The 26048-nt window shown below is 59.4% G+C and overlaps 3 protein-coding genes across 5 annotated transcripts; 2 read left to right on the forward strand and 1 right to left on the reverse strand.

Moving 5' to 3' along the window:
- Positions 1 to 1598: 1598 nt before the first annotated feature.
- P4HTM (prolyl 4-hydroxylase, transmembrane) lies at positions 1599 to 15042 on the forward strand. 2 transcript variants are annotated; one of them, XM_075547322.1, is made up of 9 exons: positions 1601 to 1953; positions 2070 to 2151; positions 9585 to 9775; positions 10527 to 10623; positions 11984 to 12146; positions 12740 to 12925; positions 13520 to 13610; positions 13758 to 13881; positions 14619 to 15041. In XM_075547322.1, exons 1-9 carry the CDS (start codon positions 1642 to 1644, stop codon positions 14837 to 14839), a joined length of 1467 nt encoding a protein of 488 aa, XP_075403437.1. In that variant the 5' UTR covers positions 1601 to 1641; the 3' UTR covers positions 14840 to 15041. The 2 variants fall into 2 exon arrangements, with proteins under 2 accessions (XP_075403438.1, XP_075403437.1); XM_075547323.1 differs by lacking the exon at positions 13758 to 13881 and having other exon boundaries at positions 1599 to 1953; positions 14619 to 15042.
- A 166-nt stretch (positions 15043 to 15208) lies between these two features.
- WDR6 (WD repeat domain 6) lies at positions 15209 to 21815 on the forward strand. Its single transcript, XM_075547324.1, has 6 exons — positions 15209 to 15413; positions 17542 to 20053; positions 20137 to 20220; positions 20307 to 20420; positions 20507 to 20628; positions 20721 to 21815. Exons 1-6 carry the CDS (start codon positions 15314 to 15316, stop codon positions 21182 to 21184), a joined length of 3396 nt encoding a protein of 1131 aa, XP_075403439.1. The 5' UTR covers positions 15209 to 15313; the 3' UTR covers positions 21185 to 21815.
- Positions 21170 to 24409, reverse strand: DALRD3 (DALR anticodon binding domain containing 3). Of its 2 annotated transcripts, none has more exons than XM_075547326.1 (12): positions 24229 to 24409; positions 23857 to 24152; positions 23496 to 23755; positions 23339 to 23418; positions 23129 to 23257; positions 22633 to 22703; positions 22449 to 22510; positions 22269 to 22351; positions 22006 to 22185; positions 21817 to 21904; positions 21664 to 21732; positions 21170 to 21562 (listed from the first exon to the last, which is right to left on the reverse strand). In XM_075547326.1, the coding sequence occupies exons 1-12, from the start codon at positions 24391 to 24393 to the stop codon at positions 21405 to 21407; spliced, it is 1641 nt and encodes a 546-aa protein (XP_075403441.1). In that variant the 5' UTR covers positions 24394 to 24409; the 3' UTR covers positions 21170 to 21404. The 2 variants fall into 2 exon arrangements, with proteins under 2 accessions (XP_075403441.1, XP_075403440.1); XM_075547325.1 differs by having other exon boundaries at positions 21171 to 21562; positions 21817 to 21930.
- Between the last annotated feature and the right edge of the window lie 1639 nt (positions 24410 to 26048).

Below are 26048 nucleotides of genomic sequence, written 5' to 3' on the forward strand. Positions count from 1 at the left end.
TGATGGACTGCAGAAGGTGCGCACAGCTGCAGATACCTCATTGGGACACAGGTAATAGAGAAGCGGGAGCCTGGAGTTCAGCAAATGAGTGGGAAAGGGGGCATTTTTTATGATCTAATTATAGGCATCAGGAAAATGTTTTCAAAATTCATGAATAAGGATAAGCTATACCAAGATAGCAGTAAAAACTGACTTTGGGCTGTCATCTATGTTGTTTGAGGATTTAAGAAGTCCTGTGTCTCGGAAAGACTAACTTGTTTCTGTTGTACTGTTTACCTTACTTGGAAATAGACTTCTGACATAAGTACAGTGGGTTAAGGACAAACTGCAGAGAACTTGGAAGTTCTTCATTCACCACAAAACTTGCATCTATTTGAATCAGAAACACTTCTGTTACAGCAGTTGCAAGCAGTTTGGAATTCATTTCGGGGTTAAAGGGGGCGGTTAGTGGCAGGTCTATATGGTGCTCTCCAGAGCTGTTGGTTCCCCTCCCATCTGGATCACTCCCCGGTGGTCAGTATCCCACTTTTGATTGAGCCAACAGCTCCCCCTCCAGATGTTCACTGGTGTGGGTTACTTTCCCCGAGTGACTGGATTAGTAGTGCACCCATGTGCTGGGGAGAGTGGGCCTTGTGTATAGAATCTCCTTGGAAAGGGTGAGGCGTGCTTGCCCTGTAGAGTCCCTGGTTGACCCTGAGTGAGGCGACCTGAAAACAGGGACCAGACTTCTCTAGGAGGTGAGGGTGGGGTGTGTGCAGCGGACCCTCCCGTAATGCTATTGCTCTTGTCCACATGTCCGCCTGTCCCTAACTCAGCCATAGAAAAGGCAGAGACTGCATGAAATGCCCAGGCCCTGGCCCTGGGCTACTGGTAAGTCTCCTTCTGCGGCTCTTGGTGCTAATCTGAGAGTTTTCCTCGGCGGGGATGGTGTCTGGAGCCTGCTCTCCTTGAACCTGTGCCGGCGCTAGGGCCAGGAGAGGGTGTCCATAGAAAGCCCTCCTTGTCCGCACCACCCTTCCCTGGATGACGGTGAAGGGGTTGACCCTTCCGCTGCCCGGGATCACTCCCAGCCCCGGCCCCAAACCCTTGGGGCACACCAGGGACAACCCCCGCTCCCCCGCAGAGGGCCGCCCACACAAGCAGCCATGGGTGGGCAGACCACGCAACACCGAGCACGCAGGCACGGGCCTCTGCACCCCCTCTCGCCCCACCCCCGAAGTGGTGCAGCGCTGACTCATCACTCGGTGCGGCCTCCTCTCGAGCCCCCACTGCCACCGCCACCGCGCCCGAGCGCGAAAATGCACACCATCCTTTTCTGGGGGCCTCCTAGCCGGGACAGGAGACCCGGCCCATGGCGCCCACCTGCCCGGTGCCGCTCTGGTCGGCACCTCCAATTGGGGGGTCGGTCTCTGCCCTGGGCCGGGCGTCCCTTTGCCAGACCGCCCCGCTGCTCGGGAAGGGCGAGCCCAGTGCAGGGCCGCGCCGGCGGCTGTGAGGGCAGGGCGCCGGGGACAGCCTCCCCCGGACTGCGGCGCGCGGGCGGGCGGGCGGGCGGGCGGGCTGGGTGGCCGTTGTCCGGGAGACGGCGCGGCGCGAGCACCCCGCGGCCCCTCCCCTGGGCGCGCGCGCGGCCGGGGCGCCATGGCGGCGGCCGGCGAGGCCGCGGGTCCGCAGTGGGGGCCTCCCGAGGCCGACCCGCGCGGGGTGGCGGCGGGGCTGGGAGGCGGTGCGGACGCGCCCGTGCGGCCGCGCTGCAGGCCCCGCGGCATCTGCTCGCGCGCCTACTTCCTAGTGCTGATGGTGTTCGTGCACCTGTACCTGGGCAACGTGCTGGCGCTGCTCCTCTTCGTGCACTACAGCAATGGCGAGCAGGGCTCCGGCCCCGCGCCCCAGCGCCGCGCTCCAGGCCCCGCGCCAGCGCCGGTCCCCCTGCCCCGGCTCGAGGGCATCAAGGTGAGGCCCCCACCCCCACTCCGCCCTCTGCCCCTGTCCCCACGCACGCCCACTCGCCCCCCGCCCCGCGGTCGCCTGGCCAGGGCGCTGCCCCCACTGTGCCTCTTTTCCCGCAGGTGGGGCACGAGCGCAGAGTCCAGCTGGTGGCTGACAGGGACCACTTGATCCGAACCCTCAGCCTCAAGCCGCTGCTCTTCGGTAAGTCTGGAGATGCTTGGCAGACCTGGAAACGAACTCCTGCGGACCACGTGACATCTGTTTTGAACATGGCGGCTTCCACAGTAGCCCTTTCGTTAGCCAGCCAGATGCTTACCAAAGTGAAGTGTGCATCCCCACTCTCAGAGAGAGACAGAACAGGGTAACCTTGGCGCCCTCCCTCCCTAAGCCCTACCCTGGGCAACTGAGCCTCCCATCAGAGGGCTGGGCAATGTGACACCACCACCACCACCCCTCCCCCGCAACTTATTTAAATTGTCATTGGAACGTCTGAGAGTCCCTGGTTTCGCCAGCCTTGGTGGGAGAAGGCCATAGGCTCGCCAGCGACCTGCTGTGGGCACTCACCAGCGCTCTCCGGGAGACTCTTGGCAGCGGGCATCATTCAGGGCAGTCTTGCGTGGGGGATGCTCCCTCACAGCTGTCAGATTGGGTTTCTGTGCTTGTTTGTTGGACATTCCCTGCCACTAGAACTCTGCCACATTCTGAAGTTGGGTTGTCAGATGTGAAACTGACCTCAGAGCCTGGAGTTGTGGTGGGGGAAGAGATTCTGCCCAATGTGGTCTTATGAGAAGCAAGCTGGCTGTCCAAATGTGGATAGGCTGCCACACCATCCCCAAGCACGTCCCCTGGGGCACCAGCCATTACTACATTCTAGGGGAAGGGGGGGCGGTGTCATTGGGTTCAACTGTCTTATAGGCAAAGCCTTCCAGCTTGAATAGGCTCAGGGGTCAGCATCTTAGCTCGTGTTCCCTGAGCTTCATAGATTGGTCTTATTTAATCCATACAGCCTCCCTGTGAGGTAGGCATAGCCCCCACCCACACTAGAGCTAAGTTGGTGGGTGAGAGAGTGAGGCTGACTCACACAGCCAGTTCAGCAGTGAAACCAGGATTGGAACCCAGGCAACCACCTAAGAGCCTGCCCGAGACAGCCTCCCTGCCAGCTGTGAACACCCTAGTGTCAATCAAGCTGGGGTTCCAGACCTATGGGCCAACCTAACCCAGGGTACCTCACTTTACTGGCACATACTTCTGCCAAGGTGGGGCCACTCCTGGCTACTAGGGGATGGACTGGACAGGGGAGACTTTAAGGTGAGTGGGGCCTAAGCTGAGCAAAGAGGATCCTAGTGGGGGGTTATGCCTAGACCCGTGGGAATGATATCACAAGCCTGCCAACTGTGGGGAAACAGGTTACGATGCCAGCCCTTTTCTGTTGGTGATTCCTACTGAATAACGAAGGTGTGCCAGGCACTGTTTTAGGTGCTGGGGTCACAGCATGGAACAAAACAGGAAAGCAAAACAGACTGGAGCTGACATTCAAATAGGGAAGAGTCACACAATAAACAAACAAGTAACTGTACCGGGTATGTCCATGGGGAGAAGTTATTACAGACAGATACGGCAAAAGTTCAATTGCAGTTGAAATTCTAAATGGGGTGACCAGGGTAGACTTCCATAAGAAAGTTATTTGAAGAAAACCTTTAAGAGGTGCAGGATTGAGTCAGGTGGGAGAAGGGTGATTCAGGCAGAGGGGCAACCCTTGCCCCAGTGCTGTTGCACTGCTCTACAGCGGAGCAGAGTGGGGTGCTTTCCCCCATCAGCCTCCTTCATTCCGATGCATGGTAGGCTCATGGAGCCACCACAGGGACCCAGAGGATAAGAGAAGAACTGTCTCATGGAGGTCTGAAGACTGCCACATCTTTTCCCCTTAGGACAGCTGGTGGTTTTAACTGCGAGCCTTTTGGTTGGGGACCAAGTGCTTTAACCACATTTAAACCATGTAGGGATCCTTCATGAGACTCTGTGTGATACAACTTGTTGCATCAAAAATCCTACCAGTTGAAAAGCAAGCCAGATTGCAGATACCAAGAGTTACAGGAAACAGGAGATACAACGCAAAGTTGTTCAAATGGGTCTCAGTTAACAGAGGAGATTGGATACAAAGTAAAGTAACTAAGGCAGAGATTAGATACAGAGTAAAGAGGTTCAGGTGGGTCTCAGTTAACAGAGGAGCTTGGATACAAAGTAAAGTTGTTCAGATGGGTCCCAGTTAACAGAGGAGATTGGATACAAAGTAAAGTAACTAAGGCAGAGATTAGATACAAAGTAAAGGTTCCTTTGGGTCCCAGATTCAGGCAAATTAAAAGGACATTCCTTGTGGTCCTGTCTCCTTGTGAAATGCTTAAGCTGTCTTCAGGACAGTCAATGGAAGATGTCCCCATTTTACTCTGAAAAGCCCAGGGCTTGCTGCTTGGGGGAATGAGGTGGGCTGGGTGCCAAGAGAGGGAATGCAGGATGAGCGAGGGAGTACAGAACTAACCAAGAAGTCCAGTGACTGGAGGGACATCACAAGGGAGAGGGCAGCCAAGAGGGCATTTTGTGACGCTGGTATTGCAAGCGCCCTGGTGGGGTGGTGATTATACATTGAGCTGTGAGTCAGGAGGTCGGCAGTGTGAAGCACCATGCCCTCTGAGGGAGAAACACTGGGCTTTTCACCCCTGTATGTATAGTCTTGGAAACCCACAGGGGCTCACGATGAGTCAGTACTGACTCAATGGCAGTGTTTAGTTTGAGATTTTTGGGGGGAGGTGGGGGGTGTTGTTGGATGACTCCAAAAAAGGACCCTCCACCTGCGTGAAGGAGCAGGGCTTGTCTGACTTCTGTGCCTGCCGTTGGTCTATCCATCCATTAATCCATCCAGTAGGGCAGGGGAGCCACTGTGAGCTCTCTCCCCTCTCCCTGCATGCTCTTGGTTTTAAACCTGTGAGTCAGTAGCCTTGGAGACCCAAGATACCAGGGATGAAGGATTGAGTGCTCTGGATATGAACTAGAGGGACTAGGGAATGTCACTATTTCACAGGGAAGACCCCATACAACATCCCACCTCTACCTTCAGGGAGCATTTCTTTATTCCCACCCCCACCCCCAGAGACATTTGGGGATTGGCATCTGGGCCCAAAAAGGCCTCCCCTTTGACTCTGGTAGACATTTCCCAGAGACCAGGGCCCTTGGGAGGCTAGGGGGGAGGGGGTATTTTGTCTGGAATAGTTGTTCAGAAGGGAGGGGCTCCAGTTCTGAGGCATCTCCACCCCACCTGGAGGGGGGGGCAGGTTATCACCTGTCACATCACGTGACTTACTTCTCCCGTGGCCCCACCTCTTTCTACCTTAATTCTGACTTTGAATGGCAGGCCCAACCTCTACACAACCTCTAAGACTCATTCTGTGGCCCTTAGGACCCATTACATCTCAGACTTCATCTTGTCGTCCCCCCTCCCCCTTTCTGGTTCTCAGGCACCACACTCATCTGTGCCTCCTCCAGGCATCCGTGTGTCCTGCTCCTCCGTGGGTTCTTCCCACAGAAGGCGGTTTGACTTCCATCAGCATCTGCTCAGATGTCCCTTCAAAGTTCCCCTTGATACCCCTCCTTAGAGGTTCCCAGGAACCCTGAGATCTCAGCCTGCTTGGTTTCCTTTGCAGCATGCACAGTGGTTGTCTTTCTCTGTGTCATTTGTACCTTGAAGACAGGCAGCACGTGTAGGAGGCTGGACTTGTTCTTGAGATGGGCCCAGGGCTTGGAGAGGAGCAGCTGGTGCTGGTCATTGGTAGCTGGCTGAAGGGTGTACCCTCGATGCCTGGTCGCTCAGAGTGGCCCCATTGGCACCCTGGCAGGGGCCTTGTGGCTGAGCTCCCTCGTCGGGAGCCAGGGACACTTCTGCAGTGGCCAACAAGAATCCCACGTTTTCTTAATGATTGAAGTTGGAAAAGCAGCTGCCATCAGCACGCCCAATTTCTTTTCAGATCATGACTAGCTTTATTTATGACAGAAGCAATTCTAAACCTGTGGGTTGAGACCCCTTTGGGGGTCGAACAACCCTTTCACAGGGGTCGCCCCATTCATAACCGTAGCAAAATGACAGTGATGAAGTAGCAACAAAAATAATTTTATTGTTGGGGGGGTCACCACAACATGAAGACCTGTATGAAGGGCCTCCGCATGAGGAAGGTTGAGAACCACTGTGATGGGATCGCCAAGGATCCTCTCTTTCAGGTGTGCAGGGTCAGCTGCAGCAAGTGGCTGGCTCAGCGCATGGCGGGGCAGCAGGCCTGCCTTCGGCACCCCTAGCCCAGGGTCCAGGTTGCCCCCCAGGGGCTGGACACTGACCTGTGCTCCCCGAGGAGAGCATGACTTTCACTGTTGAATGTTGGGGTGGGGGGGCAGCGGAGAGCCGCCATCAGAGGCTCTGCACCCCACCCCACCCCCTCTTGAACCAAACCCTCAGCACTTGGAAACCATCTCTCTGGGAAGGGCTGCCCTTAGCTACCACCCTCATCAGGTTTCCTGTCTTAACAATGACTGGTATGGGAAATGCTTTCTTCAACATTGCAGCTCAACCACACTTCCCATTTGGGTATTTCCTCTTTGCTTCCCCTCCCCGAGCCCAGAGCCCGCATGCAGGCACTCCTGTGAGCACATGGGGCGCTGCCCTCGCGTGCGGGGCTCACCAAAGTGGCGCAGAGCGTGTCCTGCAGCACAGTCTCTGCAGCTGGCACAGTGTCCTATGGGAAGGAGCTGGGGTCAGATGCCCAGAGCAGGCGTGGGTATGGAAGGTTCCCTCACTTCTCTGCTCTTGGGGACTGAGGCCCCCCACCCCTGCTTTCTACCAGAGGGCCCCTTTCCCATGGCCTGCAGGGAAGCATGTGCAGTACAGGACAGTGGGCCAGGGGTAACTGTCACAGCTGGCCCGCTCCGCCTGCCTCACCCAGGCTGCAGCCAGGGTAGACCACGTTGAGAGGAACAGGCTTGGGGCAGTCAGGACCCTTCAGGACCAGGGGTTAGCAGCTGGAGGCTAGGTTCCCAGATCCGCCAGGGCCCCCCTCCATGCTCCTGACTGCTGTGTGGCTGGTGACGCCTCACAGTCGCTGGGCAACGACACTCTGGTCACCTAGCAACCACCCTGCAGGCTTGTTTTCTGTATGACTGCACCTCCCCCCCCCCTGCCTCCCAGCCCTGCTGTGCCCCTCCACCCCCTCCTAGCTAGCCCAGGCCTCCTCCCCAAGCACCACAGTGCCAGTGCCAGGCCAGAGCAGGTGGGGGCCTGCACCCTGGCTTTCACTTCCACTGGGAAAGAAGACGCGCCCACCCACCCAGGGCCCTGAAGTCTCTGCCCACAGCCGAGGGTAGCAGAGTGCAAGGCCCTGTGCCTGAAAGCACCCATTGTCCCTGGCCCTCAGAAGAGGGGGCGGAGGGAGCAGCTGTCCACAGGGTAGGGTGGGCAAGGATGAGGTGGTGGCTGGTCCATCTCGGCACTCGCTCTTTTTGAGAAAAGGCCACCAGATGGAGGGATTCCTCGGGCAAACTGAGGGCCCACACCTGATGGCAGAGCTGCGCCTGGCCCCCCAGTGCCACTGAAACAGCCCCCAGAGCTGGTTGTCCCTGCCTTTCTCTCCTTTGCCCCCATGGGTGTCCACTCTCCTTCCTACTACGGAGACCATGGAGAATTCCGACCAACCGGGCCATCCTCTTCCCACCCAGCCACTGATCGGCATGCTGACCACAGCAAGAGTTGGTGAGGAGACAAAGTATTGGCGGGGCAGGGCCCCCCACTCTCCCCACTCCCCACCCCACCCCCTGCCTGCACCTGGGAGCCCCTGCCCTACCTTTCAAGGTACACAGGGTTGAAACGACAGAGGAAGAGGCGGGCATCAGGGTGGCACTCCTGGGCGAGCAGGGGCAGCCAGCTGACTGACCGCCGAATAGCCTGGGTGGCTGTGTGATGGCCCAGCAAGTTGGGCAGCCGCATCTGCCATGGCCTGGGAAGTGGGCAGGCATCTCGAGGGGCCCCAGAGAACCCCCGCCGTGCCGTCACCCCCAGCATCACCAGCACTGCCCTAGTTGCAGCTTTTGCTCCATGGCCTGCCATGGGCTCCAGTGAGCGGGTAGAGGAAGGGTGGGGGGCGGTCAGGCTGGTTTCTGCCCACCTCAGAACGCTTCCACCAGGCCCAGCTGGGTGGGTCCCAGTATGCTGGTCCGTCGGGCTGGTGGCATTTGATAAGCGCAGCAGTGCAGGGGTAGGGCAGTGTAGGGGATGGTGGGATCTGTGGATTAGAGGCACCTAATAAACCAAAACAGTGTGGGCGCATTATTCCTCGCGTGACTCGGGTTTACTTTAAACAGCAATAGTAAGTGCATTGGGTCCTGCCCCTTGTCCTGCAGGCAGGGCTGCCTCCCAGCCTGGCTCATGCCCTTTGGGGATTTGCTCGGTGGGGGGAAGGGAATCTATGCTCTGTCCACAATGCCATCCCATCTGAGTCATCTGAACATGAATTCTGGAGTTCAGTACCTTAAGCCCTGAGGATTGTGAACTTGGGTTCTTCATTGATAAGGGCAGACCGATGAGGCTCCTGTTCTAGACAATGGTTCTCAACCTGTAGGTCGTGGCCCCTTTTGGGGTTGAACGACCCTTTCACAAGGGTCGCCCGATTCATAACAGTTGCAAAATGACAGTGGTGAAGTAGCAACAACAATAATGTTATGATTGGGGGTCACTACACATGAGGAACTGTGTGAAAGGGTGCCAGGATTAGGAAGCTGAGAACCACAGCTCTAGAAGAAGCCTCAGAATTCAGGAGTTGCTGGTACGTATGGCGTGCGTAGGATGCGGCCTGGCCCCATGTCCATACCGCCCAAGTGTGATCCTCTGTGGTGACAGCTGAGAACTGTCCAGCTCTGATTGGGACTCAGAGTGGCCATTGCCCTTCCTCTTGGTCACTTTACACTGGAAACATGGTGCAAAGCATGTGTCAGGCCCCCTCTGTGGGTGCTCTGAGGCGACAGCATTGCTGTATCCTCTCTCACTCAGCCCTTGGACACCTCTGCCCCACCTTGTCTAAGGCGTCCTCTTCCCAAGCAGGAAATGAAGCAGGGCCTGAGCTCCTGCCCTGGCAGGACCTCGAATGCCGCTTCAAGCAGCCTACTGGTGCAAGGGCATCCTGCTGCAGGTCTGTCCTGTGTGGGAGCTCAGGGACATCTGTGCCGAGAGGAATGGGGAAGCCCAGGGTGCCCGAGGCTTCTCAGAGAGCAGCATATGTCAGACATCGAAGGGACACGCTGGCCTCCCAGCCTGGGAGGTCAACAAGTCAGCCTTGGTCAGATGACCAACAGCCACTTGTGCAGAAGGTTGGCTGGCAAGGCCTTTGGACTGGCCGGGAGCACCAAGGTCCGGTGCTCGCTTGCTTTTCCTTGAGCAAGGCTGAGGAGCAGGCCTGCTTTCTGAGCGCGCACCAGAAGAAACAGGCGAGGGGCACACTCTGGCCTGCCTGCCAGGAGCTGTGTTCCCCCCACGCATCCCAGTGCTGGCCTGCACCCCAGTGCTGGCCCCCACTAGGGGTCTTACCACCCACCTTCTCTCGCGGCAGAAACTCCCGGCTTCCTGACTGATGAGGAATGCCGGCTCATCATCCACCTTGCGCAGATGAAGGGCTTGCAGCGCAGTCAGATTCTGCCCACCGAGGAGTACGAGGAGGCGATGGGCACCATGCAGCTCAGCCAGTTGGACCTCTTCCGACTGCTGGACCAGAACCACGATGGCCGCCTGCAGCTCCGAGAGGTTGGGATCCAGGGACCTGGAATAGGCAGAGGGAAAGTGCCCGGAATGACCTTCCTAATGGTGGCAGGGTCACTTGTTCAAGTCAACCCTAGCTCCAAGAGTCAAATCCATCCCAGCCAGGCTGGCTTGGGCATGTCCTGGTCTAGCATTTCCCCCTTCCACCCCTGGAGAGCCCCCTGCTGCCCTATGAACCCCCAAGGTCATCGGGCACATGACTGATGGGGGTGGGGGATGATACTGATGGCTGCAGTACCGGATGCGGTGCTTTCGTTGGGAGAGATCCGGGGCTGCTCTTGCTGGGGGCCCACACACCTTCACGTAGATGGGGTGGCATCCTTGAAGTGGCCCTCAGCGTGGGCTTCTGAGGGGCTGGCAGGGCGCGCTGTCTTTTGCTCAAACAGTCACTCTCCCTGAGGCAGATCTTGCCGAGGGAACCAGTGACATGCCCTGGCCAGGCCTTCCTGGGGTGCCTGCTTCCTCTTCACACCCAGGCTTGGACTCTTGCCAGGGGGTGTGTGAATGGGATGGAGGTCTGTCCCGCACTCTGCCTCCAGCCAGTCCAGTGGGAAGTGCTCAGGACCTCTCGACTACCCTCTGACCTCCTCCCCAGAAGCCTCTGCACATACCTGCCCACCCTTGCTTCTCGGAGACCCTCGGGCTCTATCTCTGGCCCTGGCCCTGGCCCTTGCCCTCTCACCTGGCCCCACAGCAAGAACCAAGCCAACCTGTGCACGGGCCCTCTCTCGGGCAGGTCCTGGCTCAGACTCGCCTGGGAAATGGCCGGTGGATGACCCCAGAGAGCATTCAGGAGATGTACTCTGCGATCAAGGCCGACCCTGATGGGGATGGTGAGTGCCCACACCACCACACACTTGTCCTAGCCAGGTTCCTGCCCACTCCCAGGTGTACCATCCAGAGTGCTGAGGTGCAGTGCAGCTCTCATGCCCGTGCGACCACTCTGCCCAGCCTGCTAGTGGCTAGAACTGTGGCATGAGCATCCACCTTCAGCCCTCACCCCATGGGAAGAGGGAAGTCAGCTGGCTCCTCCCATTCCTCTGGGTTCACACCCAAGAGTGATCTTCCAGGTGTAGTGTCTGGGGGGCCGGAGCTCCAGGACAGCAAGGCCAGGCTGGAGTTCCACTGTTCCTTCAGCCTCCTCTCTCCAGCCTGGGGTGGCCCTGCGCCTCCATGCAGCCTCACTTGCCAACCTGAGCCCTGCTGAAACACCAAAGTGGCAGGTTGCTAACTACTGGGGTGGGGTGGGTGCCATTGGCAGCCTCTCCCTTTTGGGAGTGGCCCAGAAGGTTTCTGGGGTGCGGTCAGCCTCATGCTCAAGTTCTGCCCACCGAGGAAGACCAGACACAGCCGTAGATGAGGTCTCAGAAGAATGGTCTTTTTCACTGGTAAGCCCAGACTATAGCTTTAAGCCTATGCCTGGAGGGGTATCTTGCTGCCAATGCCCTGTAGGTGCAGAGACGGCTGGCAACAGGCTCACAGCCCTTGAATGCCCCCCATCCTCAGAAAGTTCTGGCTGGGTTTTAGCAAGTGGCTCATTGGTCAGGTGGGTTAACCAGGAGCAGCTAAGGCACCAGCTACTGCTCTAGGGCCCCGAGAGGGTAGAGCCCTTGCTCTGTAGGCGGGGCAGGAACAAGGTTCTCATCTGGAACCGCAGCCCAGACTTACGTAACCAACTCAGACCAATGATCCAGCCAGCAGGCCGGCCCAGTCAGATGCTTTTGACCTGGAAGGAGACCAGAGGGCACCCACCCCCCTTACCCCCAGAGAACTGACCACAGTTGCACCCTCTGGTATGGACAGTTATAGAAGCAGCCCAGTGTTGGCTCCTCTCTCCTTGTGTGCCATGCTAGAGGGTGGTCCCCACTCTCTGTGGAGCCACGCTGCAGGGCTGGGCTGGCACACACGGTGGCTCAGGCTTCCTCTGGAGACCCTGCTCTGGCCAGGGGCAGGGCAACGCCCGTTCCCCGGGCCAAATCAGAGGGCTGCTTGAGCACATGGTGGCTTCTTTGGATCTCCTTCCCGCTGGGCCTGACGTGACTAAAAGCAGGTTCGTCTGCCCCAAGAGGCCTGGTGTGGTACAGGAACACTCGGCCCTCCAGGGCTTAAGGCCAGGGGTTGCAGTGGCCTGTGGAGTGGCAGGCAGGCCCCCCTCTGGGCTTGGCGGGCAGTGATGGCCAGTCTTTTGCGCAGGAGTATTGAGTCTGCAGGAGTTCTCCAGCATGGACCTTCGGGACTTCCACAAGTACATGAGGAGCCACAAGGTGGAGACCAGCGAGCTAGTACGGAACAGCCACCACACATGGCTCTACCAGGGTGAGGGTGCCCACCACATCATGCGTGCCATCCGCCAGAGGTGAGCGCCTTAGCTCCCCCTTCCCCTCTTCCCAAAGTCCTAGACTGGGGCTCCAAGGACAGAATTGATGTAGCCTCGTCAGGATTCAGTTCTGCTTGTTGGGCCTGGAAGGGGTCCTGCTGAAGGATGCACAATGGATGGAGACCAATCAGCCTTCCTTATGGGCAACCGGGTACAGTGAGAATTAGACTAGACAGAGACAGACACTAGACTAGACACTTCATGAGTGTGGGCTTTCAGCTAACTAGAAGAAATGGCCTCCTTCCTGCGTTCACAGGGCCTCCTGCTTGGCTGAGCAGTGGCTGGGGCTTCAGATAAATAACTTTCTTCCTGGGTGGGGTCAGCAAACCTGGGTCTGAGGGTCTGACCCCCACCCCCAACTTAGAAAATCTCACCTTCTCCACCCAGTGGGCACCCACCAGCCCTGGGGAGGGTTCAACACACTTGAGCCCTTCTTGCTCCTACAGGGCCAGTCTGGGTGGCTCAGGGGGCTTCCAGGGAAGTGGGCAGGAGGGGCAGAGATGGGGGCAGGCCCAGGGTCCATCTTGGCCGGCTCCTTCAGGGTGCCCAGCTGACTGCCCGCTGCCACCCAGGGTGCTTCGTCTCACCCGCCTGTCTCCGGAGATCGTGGAGCTCAGCGAGCCTATGCAGGTGGTGCGGTATGGCGAGGGAGGCCACTACCATGCCCACGTGGACAGCGGGCCCGTGTACCCGGAGACCATCTGCTCTCACACCAAGGTGGTGGCCAAAGAGTCTGTGCCCTTCGAGACCTCCTGCCGGCAAGTACCTCCCCAGACCAGGCTTCCCTGAGACGCTAGCATAGGCCTGCCCTGGGGCCACTCTGCTCCCGCCCTTCAAGTTGTCTACAAGGGGTGGGGGGTTTCTACTGCCGGCAACAGAGGCCGAGGCAGCACAGACACTGAAACTTGCCTTGAGGTCTGAGACTAAGGGCCAGGCTGGACCTCCGCTTCTTCCTACCCTCTCTCCCAGCTGCTAATCCTGCCTCCATGGTTGGCAGCCTCAGCTGCTCCTGGGTCCTTCTCCCTCACCCCTCACTGAGGTGCACGGGCAGGGCTGGCTGCTCCCTGCAGTGGCCATGGCTCAGGCCCTGCCCAGCCTTCTGCACAAACTCGCTCCTGCTGCCAGTTGGACCCTTGTTCTAACTTAGCTCAGGCCACTGTGATCTTACTCACAAAAACGAATGAGGCACACAGCAAAACAGAGCTCATGTGGGGAGGGAAGAACTTGGACTGCCTCTTCTTGGCCTCCCAGGGGGAGCCTATCCTGCTTAGAGTAAGTCCCAGCGCGCCCTTGTGAGTGAGCCTTGTCTGGCCAGAGACCTGCTCAGCTGCATCCCTACCCCCACCTTACAGCTACATGACAGTGCTGTTTTATCTGAATAACGTCACCGGCGGGGGTGAGACCGTCTTCCCTGTAGCGGACAACAGGACCTACGATGAGATGGTAAGGGCTGGCTGGTCCACTGCCCACCCTGGTGAGCTGGCCTGGCCTCGGGCTTATCTAGTATATACTCCTCTGGGCTGTGGAGGAAGGCCCAAGAACGCCCCAGCACCTATGGCCCTGAAAACCTTACCCCCTTGCTCCCCGCAGAGCCTGATTCAGGGTGGTGTCGACCTCCGGGACACTCGGAGGCACTGCGATAAGGGAAACCTGCGTGTGCAGCCGCAGCAGGGCACAGCAGTCTTTTGGTACAACTACCTGCCTGATGGGCAAGGTGAGCGCTTGTGGTCAGGACAGGGTACTCTGGAAAAGGCTCCCCCACAACCCCCTAAGACTGTTTCTAACCTGCCCACTGCCATCAAGTAGATTCCAACTCCCGTGCAGGGATTCTGAGGCTGTACATCTTGACAGGAGGGAGAGCCAGCAGCCAGCCCTGTCTCTCTCTTGCAGACAAGCTCACACAGGAGCTGACTCACTGCCATCAAGCCCTGGCTGACTCCTCACCACCCTAGAGGACAGGCAGAAACTGTCCCCATGGCTTTCTGAGACTGTAACCCTTTACAGGCATAGAGAGCCCCATCTTTCTCCCCAGGCTAATGGGTTTGAAACGCTAGCCTTCTGATTCGGAGTCACTTAACCAGCAGTGGCCCCAGGGCTGTTTCTGGCCACCCCAAGTAGTAACCTAGCTGACTTCAGCAGGCTGCTCTAGTACCTGTGTGGATTCCTCTTCCCTGGGCCTGTGGGCCCATGCCCCTCGGCAGCCCAGGCTGGGAAGGGGTGTGAACAGGACCTGGCTGTAAGAAATTTGGTCTCAGAGGGCCAGGGGTGTGGACACAGTACTAGGCAGACACCGAGGTCCCAAGGCGGCTTGTGGGGCACTGGTGTTTGCTACAGGAGATGTGCACAACTGGGCCTGACCTTGAGCCCCCCCCCAAGAGGCTACGCTTGGGCCAGCCCAACTTAGGGCCCCCCCCTATGAGTTCCCTTACTCACACTACCATCCTCTGACAGGCTGGGTGGGTGACGTGGACGACTACTCGCTGCACGGAGGCTGCTTGGTCACACGAGGCACTAAGTGGATCGCCAACAATTGGATCAACGTGGACCCTAGCCGGGCGCGGCAGGCACTTTACCAGCAGGAAATGGCGCGTCTGGCCCGTGAAGGTGGCGCCGACTCGCAGCCCGAGTGGGCCCTGGACCGAGCCTACAGCGATGCCCGCGTGGAGCTCTGAGGGGAGAGTCGCGGGGGCGCCCCTGGGGAGAGTCTCCGCTTGAGGTCGGGTCCCACTGTACCCCAGCCCTGCTGCAGACCAAAGGCATGGCTGCTGTCTTGCCCCAAGCCCGCCTCCAGCTGTGCTAGGAGTTATTTATTGTGTACAGACCCATGCTGACCCAATCATGTCCAATAAAAACCAGTTGGCTTCGAGCCGCTAGCCCAGCGCAAGCAGAGGCAGTCCGGGCGGGGCCGCGCCGTCCCGGAGAGCTCTGCTGACGTCACGTGGGGGGCGGGTCCCGCCAATCACGAGCGGGATCGCGTGGGGCGGAGGGTCGTGATTGGACCTCGGCTGCGCCGGGGCGTCCCTAGGCTGTGCTACCTGTAAGCCCCAGTCGCAGTCGATCGGCAGCGGAGCGCGGGGGAAGGGCCGTTCTCGCGAGAGCGCAGCGCTTTTCTTCGTGGTGCCTGCAGCGGCAGTTCGAGGCCCGACATGGACGCTCCGGAGGACTACATCTGGCCGCGGGCCACCTCGGAGCTCATACTCCTCCCGGTCACGGGTCTGGAGTGCGTGGGGGACCGGCTGCTGGCGGGTGAGGTTGGGTTTGAGGACCCCGAATGGCAGCGTGGGGCGGGTCCTGGGGAACAAAGAGATGCCCCCGGGGAGGGGGGGGCGGCCTGAGAGGCCCCAGCGGAGGTGGGAGGCATACCAGCAGACGGTCGGAATGAGGACGAGACAGGGAGAAAGCTGGCGTGGCTCCTGCAGCCCTCCACGAACTGCGTCCGAGACGCACGGGAGCGGGGATACGGATGGGGGAGGGATGTATGGCTTCTGCGAGAAGGTGGGGGGCGGGGGCTGTCTCTCCAACGGAGGTGGAGGGGGCCGTTGAGGTGCCCCCTAAGGGGCGTGGCCTGGCTTGAACAGGGGGTGGGGTCAAGAGCGGGCGGGGGTGTGGCCTCACCTTTTGATGGGGAGAGTGAACTGTCTGCGGAGAGCTCTAGCTGAGGGTGAGACTTTTCCAAGTAGGATAGTGCCTGCGAGAGGGGGCGGGGACCCTCTTGACTTGGCGGAGATCTGAGGCAATCTGTCGAGGTCTTCGGTGTGGAAGTTAGGCGGTTTAGTCCTAGGGGACGCGACTGGGGATGAGGTGCTGCTTTGGTTGAGAGGGGTCTTGAGTGAGCTGCTACAGTCTTAGGTGGGTGTGGAGGGGACAAGGGGTGATGCCCAGTTTTAACCTTGATTGGACACTCTGGGAACCTGTCAGGAGGTAAGCTCTCAGACCTCTCAACAGTTTGAGAGCAGCATAGTAGAAACCACCTAGAGAGTGGCAGTAAACTAGGAGAAGGGGAGGGTGAGTTTCTGGCAGAGGTCAAGCCAGGCAAAGGGCAGGTAGGCTGGGAGAATTGCCATTTTTTAAGAGGATGGAGGAGCTCGAGAGATGAGCAGGGCTCCGAGTGGATGAGGCTTCTTTGGTCCTGGGGTTTTGGGCAGGGAGAGGATGAAGAGTTGCAAGTCGGGGAATGACTTGGTGGGATTCACCGGTTCCTGTGCCTTCCAAAGTGTCATCGATAGAGCTACAATTTTTAATTGGACCCACCTGCACCTGTCATCTCAGTCCCTAGCCTGTTCTCTCCTGAGAAGCTGAAATACTCCCTCTGCTCTGGTGGCTCAGCTCGACAGGAAGCCACGAGCCGCTGGTATCCAAGCTCCAAGCCCAATAAGCTACCTGACACCACCCCCACCCCACCCCAACCAGTTAGGTACCAAGTCAGCTGGATTTTGACTTCATGCATCTGTTTTTTTCTGCTTTTAGTGACATAATGTGAGGGACCCTCACTGTCTCCCTTCCTTCCTTCCTTACTCAGTGACATTCTCATTGGTCTGTCCTTCATTTCCTGCTCCAGCGGCTCTTACCCAAAGTTATTTCCCCCCTGGAGGCCTCATGCCCACGGTTCCATGTTCTCCAGAAAGCATTCCTCCTGTCTGCCCTTGAGTTTACTGGCCACCCACCTTTGACTCCTCGGCCACCTCCAGGTGGCCTCCCCTGGCACTTGGACAATTGGGCTCATTAGACCAATGCTGCTCTCTCCCCCTGGTGCTACTGTGTTTTGAAGCCGAAGACTCTGTTAGGAGCTGGCCTGCCCTTGGTCTCTCCCCAGTAGTTGCCGGCAGCGTCTCCAGCCCCACCACAACACATAACCCTCCCATCCCACACATACAAGCAAAGGCGATCTCAGCTGCTTCCAGACATTGATAGCTAGCTCCTGGGGACAAGGCCACCTCTGCTTTAGACCTGCCCGTTTTGTTTTATTGTTTTACAGTAACTTATAGGGTTCTTCCCTGCGGTTCTCCCAAGTGTAGAGGTGTGGGGGTGTGGCTGTTAGCCTGTGTTTGCTTTAGCTGAACTGCCTCTCCCGTAGAGGAGGGGGAGAAATGGGGGGGTGTCCTAGAGAGGTGAATGAGGCCAAGAGGGTTAAGGTTGGAAGCTTGGGAGTGAGTTGAGTTTAAAGAGGAGACCAGGTGTAAGGAATTGGCGGTAGAATTCAACCGGAATGACTTCGGAGCTGGAACTGAGAACCCTGCTGGAACCGGAGCCTAGGGTTTCTGGAGACACATGCTTGTGGGATCATGTGTCCTAACGCGATGTCAGGGACCAGGCAGACAGGCCATGGGCATGGGCATGGTGGGAGGTCCTGACACAGCGCTTTGCCTCTGTCTAGGTGAGGGGCCTGATGTCCTGGTGTACAGCTTGGACTTTGGTGGCCACCTGCGGATGATGAAGCGAGTGCAGAACCTGCTTGGCCACTATCTCATCCACGGGTTCCGGGTGCGAGGGGATCCCGCCGTGGGGGACGTGGACTCTCAGGCCATGTTGGCCGTGTTTGGAAGCAAGGGTCTCCGAGTTGTGAAAGTTAGCTGGGGTCAGGGCCGCTTCCGGGAGGTCTGGCGTTCAGACCTCTGGAGCATGTCCGACTGGATCTGGGACGTCCACTGGCTGGAGGAGAAGGTGGCCGTGGTTCTGGGCCACAACTCTGTGGTGCTCTATGACCCCATGTTAGGCCGCCTCCTGAAGGAGGTGCACTGCACCGACAGGTGCACCCTCTCCTCGGCCTGCCTGATTGGGAACACCTGGAAGGAGCTGACCGTGGTGGCCGGAGCCATTTCCAATGAGCTCCTGGTCTGGTATCCAGCCTCCGCTGCTGACCTCGAGCCTGTGACACCCGACCGGCGGGTCAGTGGGCACATGGGTGTCATCTTCAGCATGTCGTACCTAGCCAGCAAGGGCCTGCTGGCCACGGCCTCAGAAGACCGAAGTGTCCGCCTCTGGAAGGTGGGCGACCTGCGGGTGCCCGGAGGGAGGGTGCAGAATATCGGCCATTGTTTTGGGCACAGTGCCCGAGTGTGGCAGGTCAAGCTGCTGGAGAATTACCTTATCAGTGCCGGAGAGGACTGTGTGTGCCTAGTGTGGAGCCACGAAGGTGAGATCCTCCAGGCCTTCCGGGGCCACCAGGGCCGGGGGATCCGCGCAGTCGCTGCTCACGAGCAGCAGGCCTGGGTCATCACGGGGGGTGACGACTCCGGCATCCGGCTGTGGCACCTGGTTGGGCGGGGTTACCCGGGCGCAGGTGTCTCGGCTCTCTGTTTCAAGTCCCAGAGCAGGGCCGGCACCCTCAAGGCCGTGACACTGGCTGGCTCATGGCGAGTGTTGGCCGTGACTGACACAGGGGCCCTGTACCTCTATGACCTCGAGGTCAAGTGCTGGGAGCACCTGCTGGAGGACAAGCGCTTCCGATCCTACTGCCTACTGGAGGCCGCCCCGGGCCCCGAGGGCTTTGGGCTGTGTGCCATGGCCAACGGAGAGGGCCTCATCAAGGTGGTGCCCATCAACACACCTGCTGCTGCCGTGGACCTGACCCCATTCCAGGGCAAAGTGCACAGCCTGAGTTGGGCGCTCCGCGGCTATGAGGAGCTCCTTCTGCTGGCCTCGGGCCCTGCTGGGGCGCTGGCCTGTCTGGAGGTCTCCGCTGCACCCTCCGGCAAGGCCATATTTGTCAAAGAACGTTGTCGCTACCTGCTGCCCCCCAGCAAGCAGAGGTGGCACACCTGCAGTGCCTTCCTGCCCCCCGGAAACTACCTGGTGTGCGGGGATCGCCGCGGCTCTGTGCTGCTCTTCCCTTCTCGCCCAGAACTCTACCCAACCCATGGGGTAGGGATCGGGGTCGGGCTTGAGGTCGGAGGCAAAGCTGTGGCAGCAGCTGTGGCAGCGGTGCTGACTGTGGGTGGTGGTGGCGAGGGGGATGGGAACACCCCGACCGAGTGGGGGCCTGTGTCCACACTCCCAGCGCTGCATGGGAAGCAGGGTGTGACCTCGGTCACCTGCCACGGTGGCTACGTATACACTACCGGGCGTGATGGCGCCTACTACCAGCTCCGGGTGCAAAGTGGCCAGCTGCAGCCTGTGCTCCGGCAGAAGTCCTGCAGGGGCATGAACTGGCTGGCTGGGCTCCGCATGGTGGCCGACGGGAGCATGGTCGTCCTGGGATTCCATGCCAGTGAGTTTGTGGTATGGAGCCCCGGGTCGCATGAGAAGCTGCACGTGGTCCACTGTGGCGGCGGGCACCGCTCCTGGGCCTTCTCCGACACCGAGGCTGCGGTGGCCTTCGCCTACCTCAAGGACGGGGACGTTATGCTGTACCGGGCCCTGGGGGGCTGCAGCCGGCCCCACGTCATTCTCCGTGAGGGTCTGCATGGCCGGGAGATCACCTGCGTCAAACGGGTGGGCACCATCACCCTGGGGCCAGAGTTTGAGGTGGCCAGCCTTGTGCCGCCGGACCCCTTGGATCCTGGCAGCCAGGGGCCGGGCCTGATCGACATCGTCATCACGGGCAGCGAGGACACCACCGTCTGTGTCCTGGCGCTGCCCACAGCCACTGGTGCTGCCCACGCACTCACAGCCGTCGGCAACCACAGCTCCTCTGTACGCACGGTGGCCGTGTGGGGCGTTAGCACCCCTGGTGGCCCTCAGGATCCGCAGCCCAGCCTGACTGCCCACGTGGTGTCCGCTGGGGGCCGGGCCGAAATGCAGTGCTTCAGCCTCATGGTCATGCCCGACCCTGGCACCCCAAGCCACCTGGCCTGCCATATCACGCACCTCTCGTCCCATCGGCTGGACGAGGCCTGGGACCGGCAACGCAACCGGCACCACATGGTCAAGGGGGACCCAGAGACCAGGTGGTGTGAGGGGCCGAGGGCCGGGGTCGGGCTGGGGCTCCCCGGTCTGCAGGCCCCGCATGACGGCTGTGTTGCTGCTGCAGGTACATGTCCCTGGCGGTGTGTGAGCCTGACCGACTTGGCCTTGACCCCCTTGTGGCTGCCGCCTGTAGTGATGGGGCAGTGAGGTGAGAGCCTGGGGCCCAGGGTACTTGGGGGCAAAGGTTGCATGGTGGTCCAGAGTGCTCCCTGAGCATCCCCCCCACCCCCCCAGGCTCTTTGCCTTGCAGGACTCAGGGCGGCGGCTGCAGCTTCTTGCAGAGACCTTCCACCACAAGCGGTGTGTGCTGAAGGTTCATGCCTTTACACACCAGAGCCCCGGCCGCCGGTGAGCGGGGCTGGGCGAGGGCTGGGTAGGGAGTGTCTGTTGCCCCGCGCTCCTGCTGACCTGCTGCCCTTTCTTGGCCCCCCCAGGAGAAGAATGCTGCTCAGCAGCGCAGCCACTGATGGCAGCCTAGCCTTCTGGGACCTGACAGCCGTGCTGGACCTCGGCGCCATGGCCCTGCAGCCACCAGCAGAGCCTGGCTTTCCCCATCGTGAGTACCTCGCATGCCACGGCCCCCAGCGACCCCCCCTCCTCTGCCGTGTGGCAGGTGGAGTCCTGATGAGCATTGTCTTCTTCCCACAGAGCTGGGGACCCCCTGCCTCACCCTGCAGGCCCACAGCTGTGGAATCAACAGCCTGCACACTTTGCCGCTAGGGGAGGGCCACCATCTGGTGGCCAGTGGCAGCGAGGACGGCTCGCTGCACGTGTTCGAGCTTGCTGTGGAGCTGCCTGAGCTGGAGGAGGCTGCGGGGGAGGCAGAGTGGGAGCCCCAGCTACGCGTGCTGGAGGAGTACACGGTGCCCTGTGCGCATGCAGCACATGTGACCGGCCTCCGGGTCCTGAGCCCAAACCTCATGGTATCGGCCTCCATTGACCAGCGGCTCACCTTCTGGCGCCTGGGGCGCGGGGAGCCCACCTTCGTGAATAGTGCTGTGTACCACGTTCCAGATGTGGCTGACATGGACTGCTGGCCCGTGAGCCCCGAGTTTGGCCACCGCTGTGCTCTAGGGGGTCAGGGGCTTGAAGTTTATAACTGGTATGACTGAGGGGTCCTGCGGTGGGCTGGTGTGCTGGGCACAAGGGCAGTTTCCTGATCTCCCAGCTGGAGCTGGGGGTGAGGAGAGTGCTGCCTGGGTGGACCAAGAATGTGCCCCACTCCCCAAAGCAGGAAGCAGCATTGTAACACAAGTTTATTTTGGCTCAAGGCCTGTAACAAAATCTGTGAGTCTTACCTACCCCCCACCCCACCTTTCACTCCAGTTGATTTTATGAGCGTTTATCCGGGACCTCAGGACCTTGTTGCTTCAGATGTGCTTCAGCGGGGGGAGGCCCAGCATGGCCAGGCCGGCGTGCAGCACTTTGAGCACAGCCTGCAGAAGCTGCAGGCGAGCAAACATCTGACCAAAGAGGTGTGGCCGTGGCTCCTGGAGGAGGAGGAGGGGCCCGCTGCGCTTAGCCTCTGCTTCTCCTGCCTTCCCCCTGCACCCGGCTGGTCTCCCGGCCCCCTTTCCTATTGTGTGCTCACCCCCAAGATGTGCACCCGGTGGTAGTAGGAGCTGACATCCATGCTGAGCTGTACCAGGAACCTGCATATCTACAGACAGAGAGCAGCTCACAGGCCCGTTCCTTAGTGTGGTATGCCCCAGCCCGCAATAAAGAACCGTGGTCTCTGCCTCACCATCTCCGTGCGTGCCGAGATGTGCCGCCCCGGGGCAGTATAGGTCAGGCCTGCTGCCTGCCCCAGCAAGTCCGGGAAGGGGAGGATGCTGTTGAAGAGCAGCAGCCACTCGCCCTGTCCAGGAAGAAGAGGGTGCTGGGAGGGAAAGGCCGGGACCCCGAGTGTACCACTCCCGGGTGGGACACTCACCTCGTCCCGGAGCAGTGAGAAGTCCAAGCTGCTGATGGGCGGGAAGGTGGGGTACAGGCCTTGCTCCACACTGCGCTTGTAACTCTCAAAGAGTGTGGCTAGGCGGGCACAGTTGTACATGACGAAAGTGCCGCTCTTGGTGCCCTTTGTGGAAATGCTGTCGGCCAGCGTCAGGAGCAGCTGGGGAGCAGGAGCACAGCTGTAGAGAGGGCAGCTGCCACCCGGTGCTCCCAGTCCTGGCCCTGCATGGCACCCAGGCTCACCTGACTCTGGGGGGCTGTGCTAAGCATCTCAAATTTGACAGTGGCCACAGAGAGGCTCTGGCTGATCTCTGCCCAGGCTGGGTCTGAGGGAGTAGAGCTCAGTCAGCCTCTGCAGGCAGAGAATAAGGAGCAAGGTACAAATGATTCATCCCTACCCCAAATAAGTCTTCCCCAGTGCACCTTGTGCCAGATCCCCGCCGTGCTTCAGTGCGGAGGCCTTGCATGCCTGCGCAAGTCGGAGCCTACGTTTTAAAAAGAGGAGGGTCAGTGGGCATGGGACCAAGGGAGGCATGCCCCCCTCCTCCCACCCCCTGCTCAACACCCTTGGCTCAGGGTGCCTGGCCTGCCTGCCAGCTTTACTCACTTGTAGTACTCGGGGGCAGTCAGTGTCCCAGCTCCACCAACTACTCTCACTGGGCCACAGACCAGGTGCTTCTGTGGGCAAGGAGGCAGGGGTTCAGGGTATGGGCGCTCCCTTCCAGCACAGTCTCTGATCCCATTGAGGTAATTAGACTCAGTAACCCAGTAGGACAGAGTAGAATGGCTATTAATCTTTTGAGCAGACAGCCTCATCTTTCTCCCTCAGAGAAGCGGATGGGTTCAAACCGCCAACCTTAGAGTTAGCAGCTTAGAACTTGGAACACCCTCCAACTGCTGCCAACCTAGTCTTCAAGGTTCTGTGGGCTGCACCTCCAAACCCTTTCCTCCAGGGGCCTCCAGACCTGTTGCACATGTCCATTTACAAACCCAGCCTTCCCCTCAGGGTCAAGTGTCACTCTCTGGACCCACTGGTTCTAAATTCCTTTGGTGAACTTTCAAGCTTTGGAAGCTGGCTGGGGAAGCCACCAGGGCTGACCCACCTGTCTGCGAGGGGCCTGCTCATCCAACTTCTGCCAGAGCAGGTCTGCCTTTTGTTGTTGGAATTCTTCGTCGCAGCTTACCACGTGCACAACAATGCAACTGTCTGCACCGTAATCTGAGGGCCCAGCCTAGATGGAGGAGGAGGTCCCTTTGGGGTCACAGAATACTTGGCTATACCCTGGGCCCTACTGGGCAGAAGTGCCACTCACCAGGCCTGGGGAGCCATCTTCACGGCAGTTGTGAACGGCTTCCTGCAGCTCAGCCAGCGAGCAGAGAAGGTCCTCAGTCACTGCACAGAGAAGAGACAGCTTTCCAGACTGGTGGCTGTGCAGAGGACCCTGCCATCTTTCTGGCCCCAGGACCTACCCAAACAGTGGTCTAGGTTGCGGTCATAACCAGCGGAGGGGCCTTGTTCTTCCACCAGCTCTCTCAGGAGCACTCTGCCCAGGACGTGGGGTGGCAGCACCTCTCCACCACCACCACTGGAAGTGGACTCTGCAAGTACTCGGTTCCTTAGGGCCGCCGTCGCTGTTCTCCGGGGAGCAACGGGCCACTCCACTCGCAGCTGCTGCAGGAAGGTCTGTAGGTGTGGGTCCCATGTGGCAGGGGCCTGGCTCACGCTCACCCTGTGAATCAAGGGAGGCTGCCTCAGTCTGCACACGTGGCCTGGCTCTCAGCGCCCAGCCCAAGGGCGGCATCCCCGGAGGCTCCCAGAAGCCCTGCTCACCCATGTGCGCGCAGAACTCGCGCCAGGTGATCGGCCACGAGAATGGCACGCAGCTGGCTCAGGCCGAGGGTGCAGGGGGTGCTGCGCAGTGCTGGGCAGTGCAGGATGACGCGCGGGCCTGGGGAGGCGGGCGCAGCGGGCACGACGTAGGCGGCCACGGAGCCGAGGACGCGCTCGAAGACGGCCGGCCGCTGCAGCTGGAGCGCCAGGCCAGCGGGGGTGGGCGCACAGCGCTGCACTGGAGCGACGCCAGGGTCATGCAGGCTGGCGACGGCACTGACCACGGGCTCGGGGACCTGCAGGTGGACGGGTGGGTGAGCGGGCCCACGTACCGGGACTACCCGTGGCCACACCTCCACCCAACACGCTCACCTGCTCGGCTCCGAAGCGTGCCTCTAGTGCGCGCTGCGGCGCCAGGAAGTCTCGGGCGCGCAGGTGGCGGGCGCGCGTTTCTTTGAACCACAAGGGGCCTCCAAGTCCTAGGGCAGCATTAAGGGCCCCCAACGTTTCCTCGACCCCGAGGCGCCCTGTCGCCATGACGACCGGAAAAGAAGCAGAAACCGGAAGCAAAACCTCTGGAGGCTGAACTTCCGGGAAGGGTGATCGGATTGGCCAGGCATAGTCCCAGCAGGGACAGGTGCGTCGGAAGGAAGGAAGGGGTAACAGGGCCGCTCCTGCCCTTTCTCCCCTAGGGCTTCGCGTGCGTGGCCTACCTGCCCCTCCCAGGCCCAAGGCTCTTTTGTTGCTTCGAGTTAGTAACTTAGAAAACGGATCCTTGAGACCGGAGTAGCCTCTGTGGGTACTTGGTCGGAACCCGCCCTTAGTCACACATCCCAGTACTTTTGTTTCATTTCCCTCATTTTACATGTCAAACGTCTACTGTTCCACACGAGGGCAGCTAATATTACCAGCACTTTTCACCAATAAAGGAACACTACTGCCCAGAGTTCATGGCAGTAGAACACCCAGGGCCCAGAGTCTAACCACCCTCCGGTGTGTCCCAGCCTGGGACACTCTCACTGATGGGCTGGTGGGTTGGGGCAGTCAAACTTCGTGATTAGTGGAACGCTTTACCACCAAGAGCCTCACTAGGACTCCGTAAGGCTATTTATAATCTACTTAAAAGCACTGAAAAACATGTGGTTTAGAGCAATTTGTAAGCATTTCCTTGTTGAATCTTTATTACCGATAAATGCAGATTTTTCTATTGAAACGTAGGCAGTTTGGACATTATGGACTTTTCTAGAATTACCAGCTTTTATTGCTTCTCAAAACTGGTGTACTTTACTAGTAACCCACTTCCTGTTTTAGGCAAGGCGCCATTATGAGGGCAACATGACTAAAGACAACCCACTAGAGAGCAGAGCTCAGCAGGAGAGACCCTCTCCACTGGCAGGTGGACGCTTTCCTGTATACACCAAGCACTTTCCTTTCGCATAACTTAATACTTCCGGTTTTGTTCTTTACACTCAGATTGCGCCCCACTCAGCACAGAGCTGGGAGACCCCCGATCCCTGCCCCGATGGGCTTGGCAAGGCGGCCTTCTGGGTCTGGGCGCCCTGCTGGGAGGAGCCAAAAGAGCACTGGGCGGACACGACATTCCCGATGGCTTCTTGGGTGCCCACTCAACGGGAGTGATCGTGTCATTCCAAAGCGCTTTCCATGCTGCAGACTCCCGACCGGGGTGGGGGTGGGGCCGCTGCTAGCAGGGTTATAGGCCAGAGGCTGAGTCGGGGCCTCTGGCCTCTCAGCCCATGAAAACGGTTAGGGTGCTTCCCCGCCCCCCCCCCAGGAAGTGAAACGCTATCTTTAGCAAACTGTGGGTTGGGGTGGCCCTGTGGGACTCAGCCACTGCAGCGCTACCCGACCGGAGGCCCTGGCCCAGCCATTCCTCAGTCAGTGCTCTCCGGGGGTACCAAAGACGACCACTCGCCCCGCTCTCCCACATCTGAATCATCTTCAACCTGAGGTCGCACGTGAGGAGACCGGAGCGGCCCCGCTAAGTATGTCTGCAGGTTGCCGCCAGTCCACCCCATCTGGGCCAGGACGCTGCTCAGGCAGGAGAGCAGGGAACGAAATCCAAGCGCAGCTGGAATGCTCTGGAGACAACAGCTGCTTTTGGGATTCCGTTGCCCGCTCTCCCGCCGTGGGAGGAGGGGGCTCCTGCCCCCAGTCTCTCTCCCTCCTGCCGG

The sequence above is a fragment of the Tenrec ecaudatus genome, chromosome 4 (genome assembly GCF_050624435.1).
Source record: "Tenrec ecaudatus isolate mTenEca1 chromosome 4, mTenEca1.hap1, whole genome shotgun sequence".
Lineage (NCBI taxonomy): Eukaryota > Metazoa > Chordata > Mammalia > Afrosoricida > Tenrecidae > Tenrec > Tenrec ecaudatus.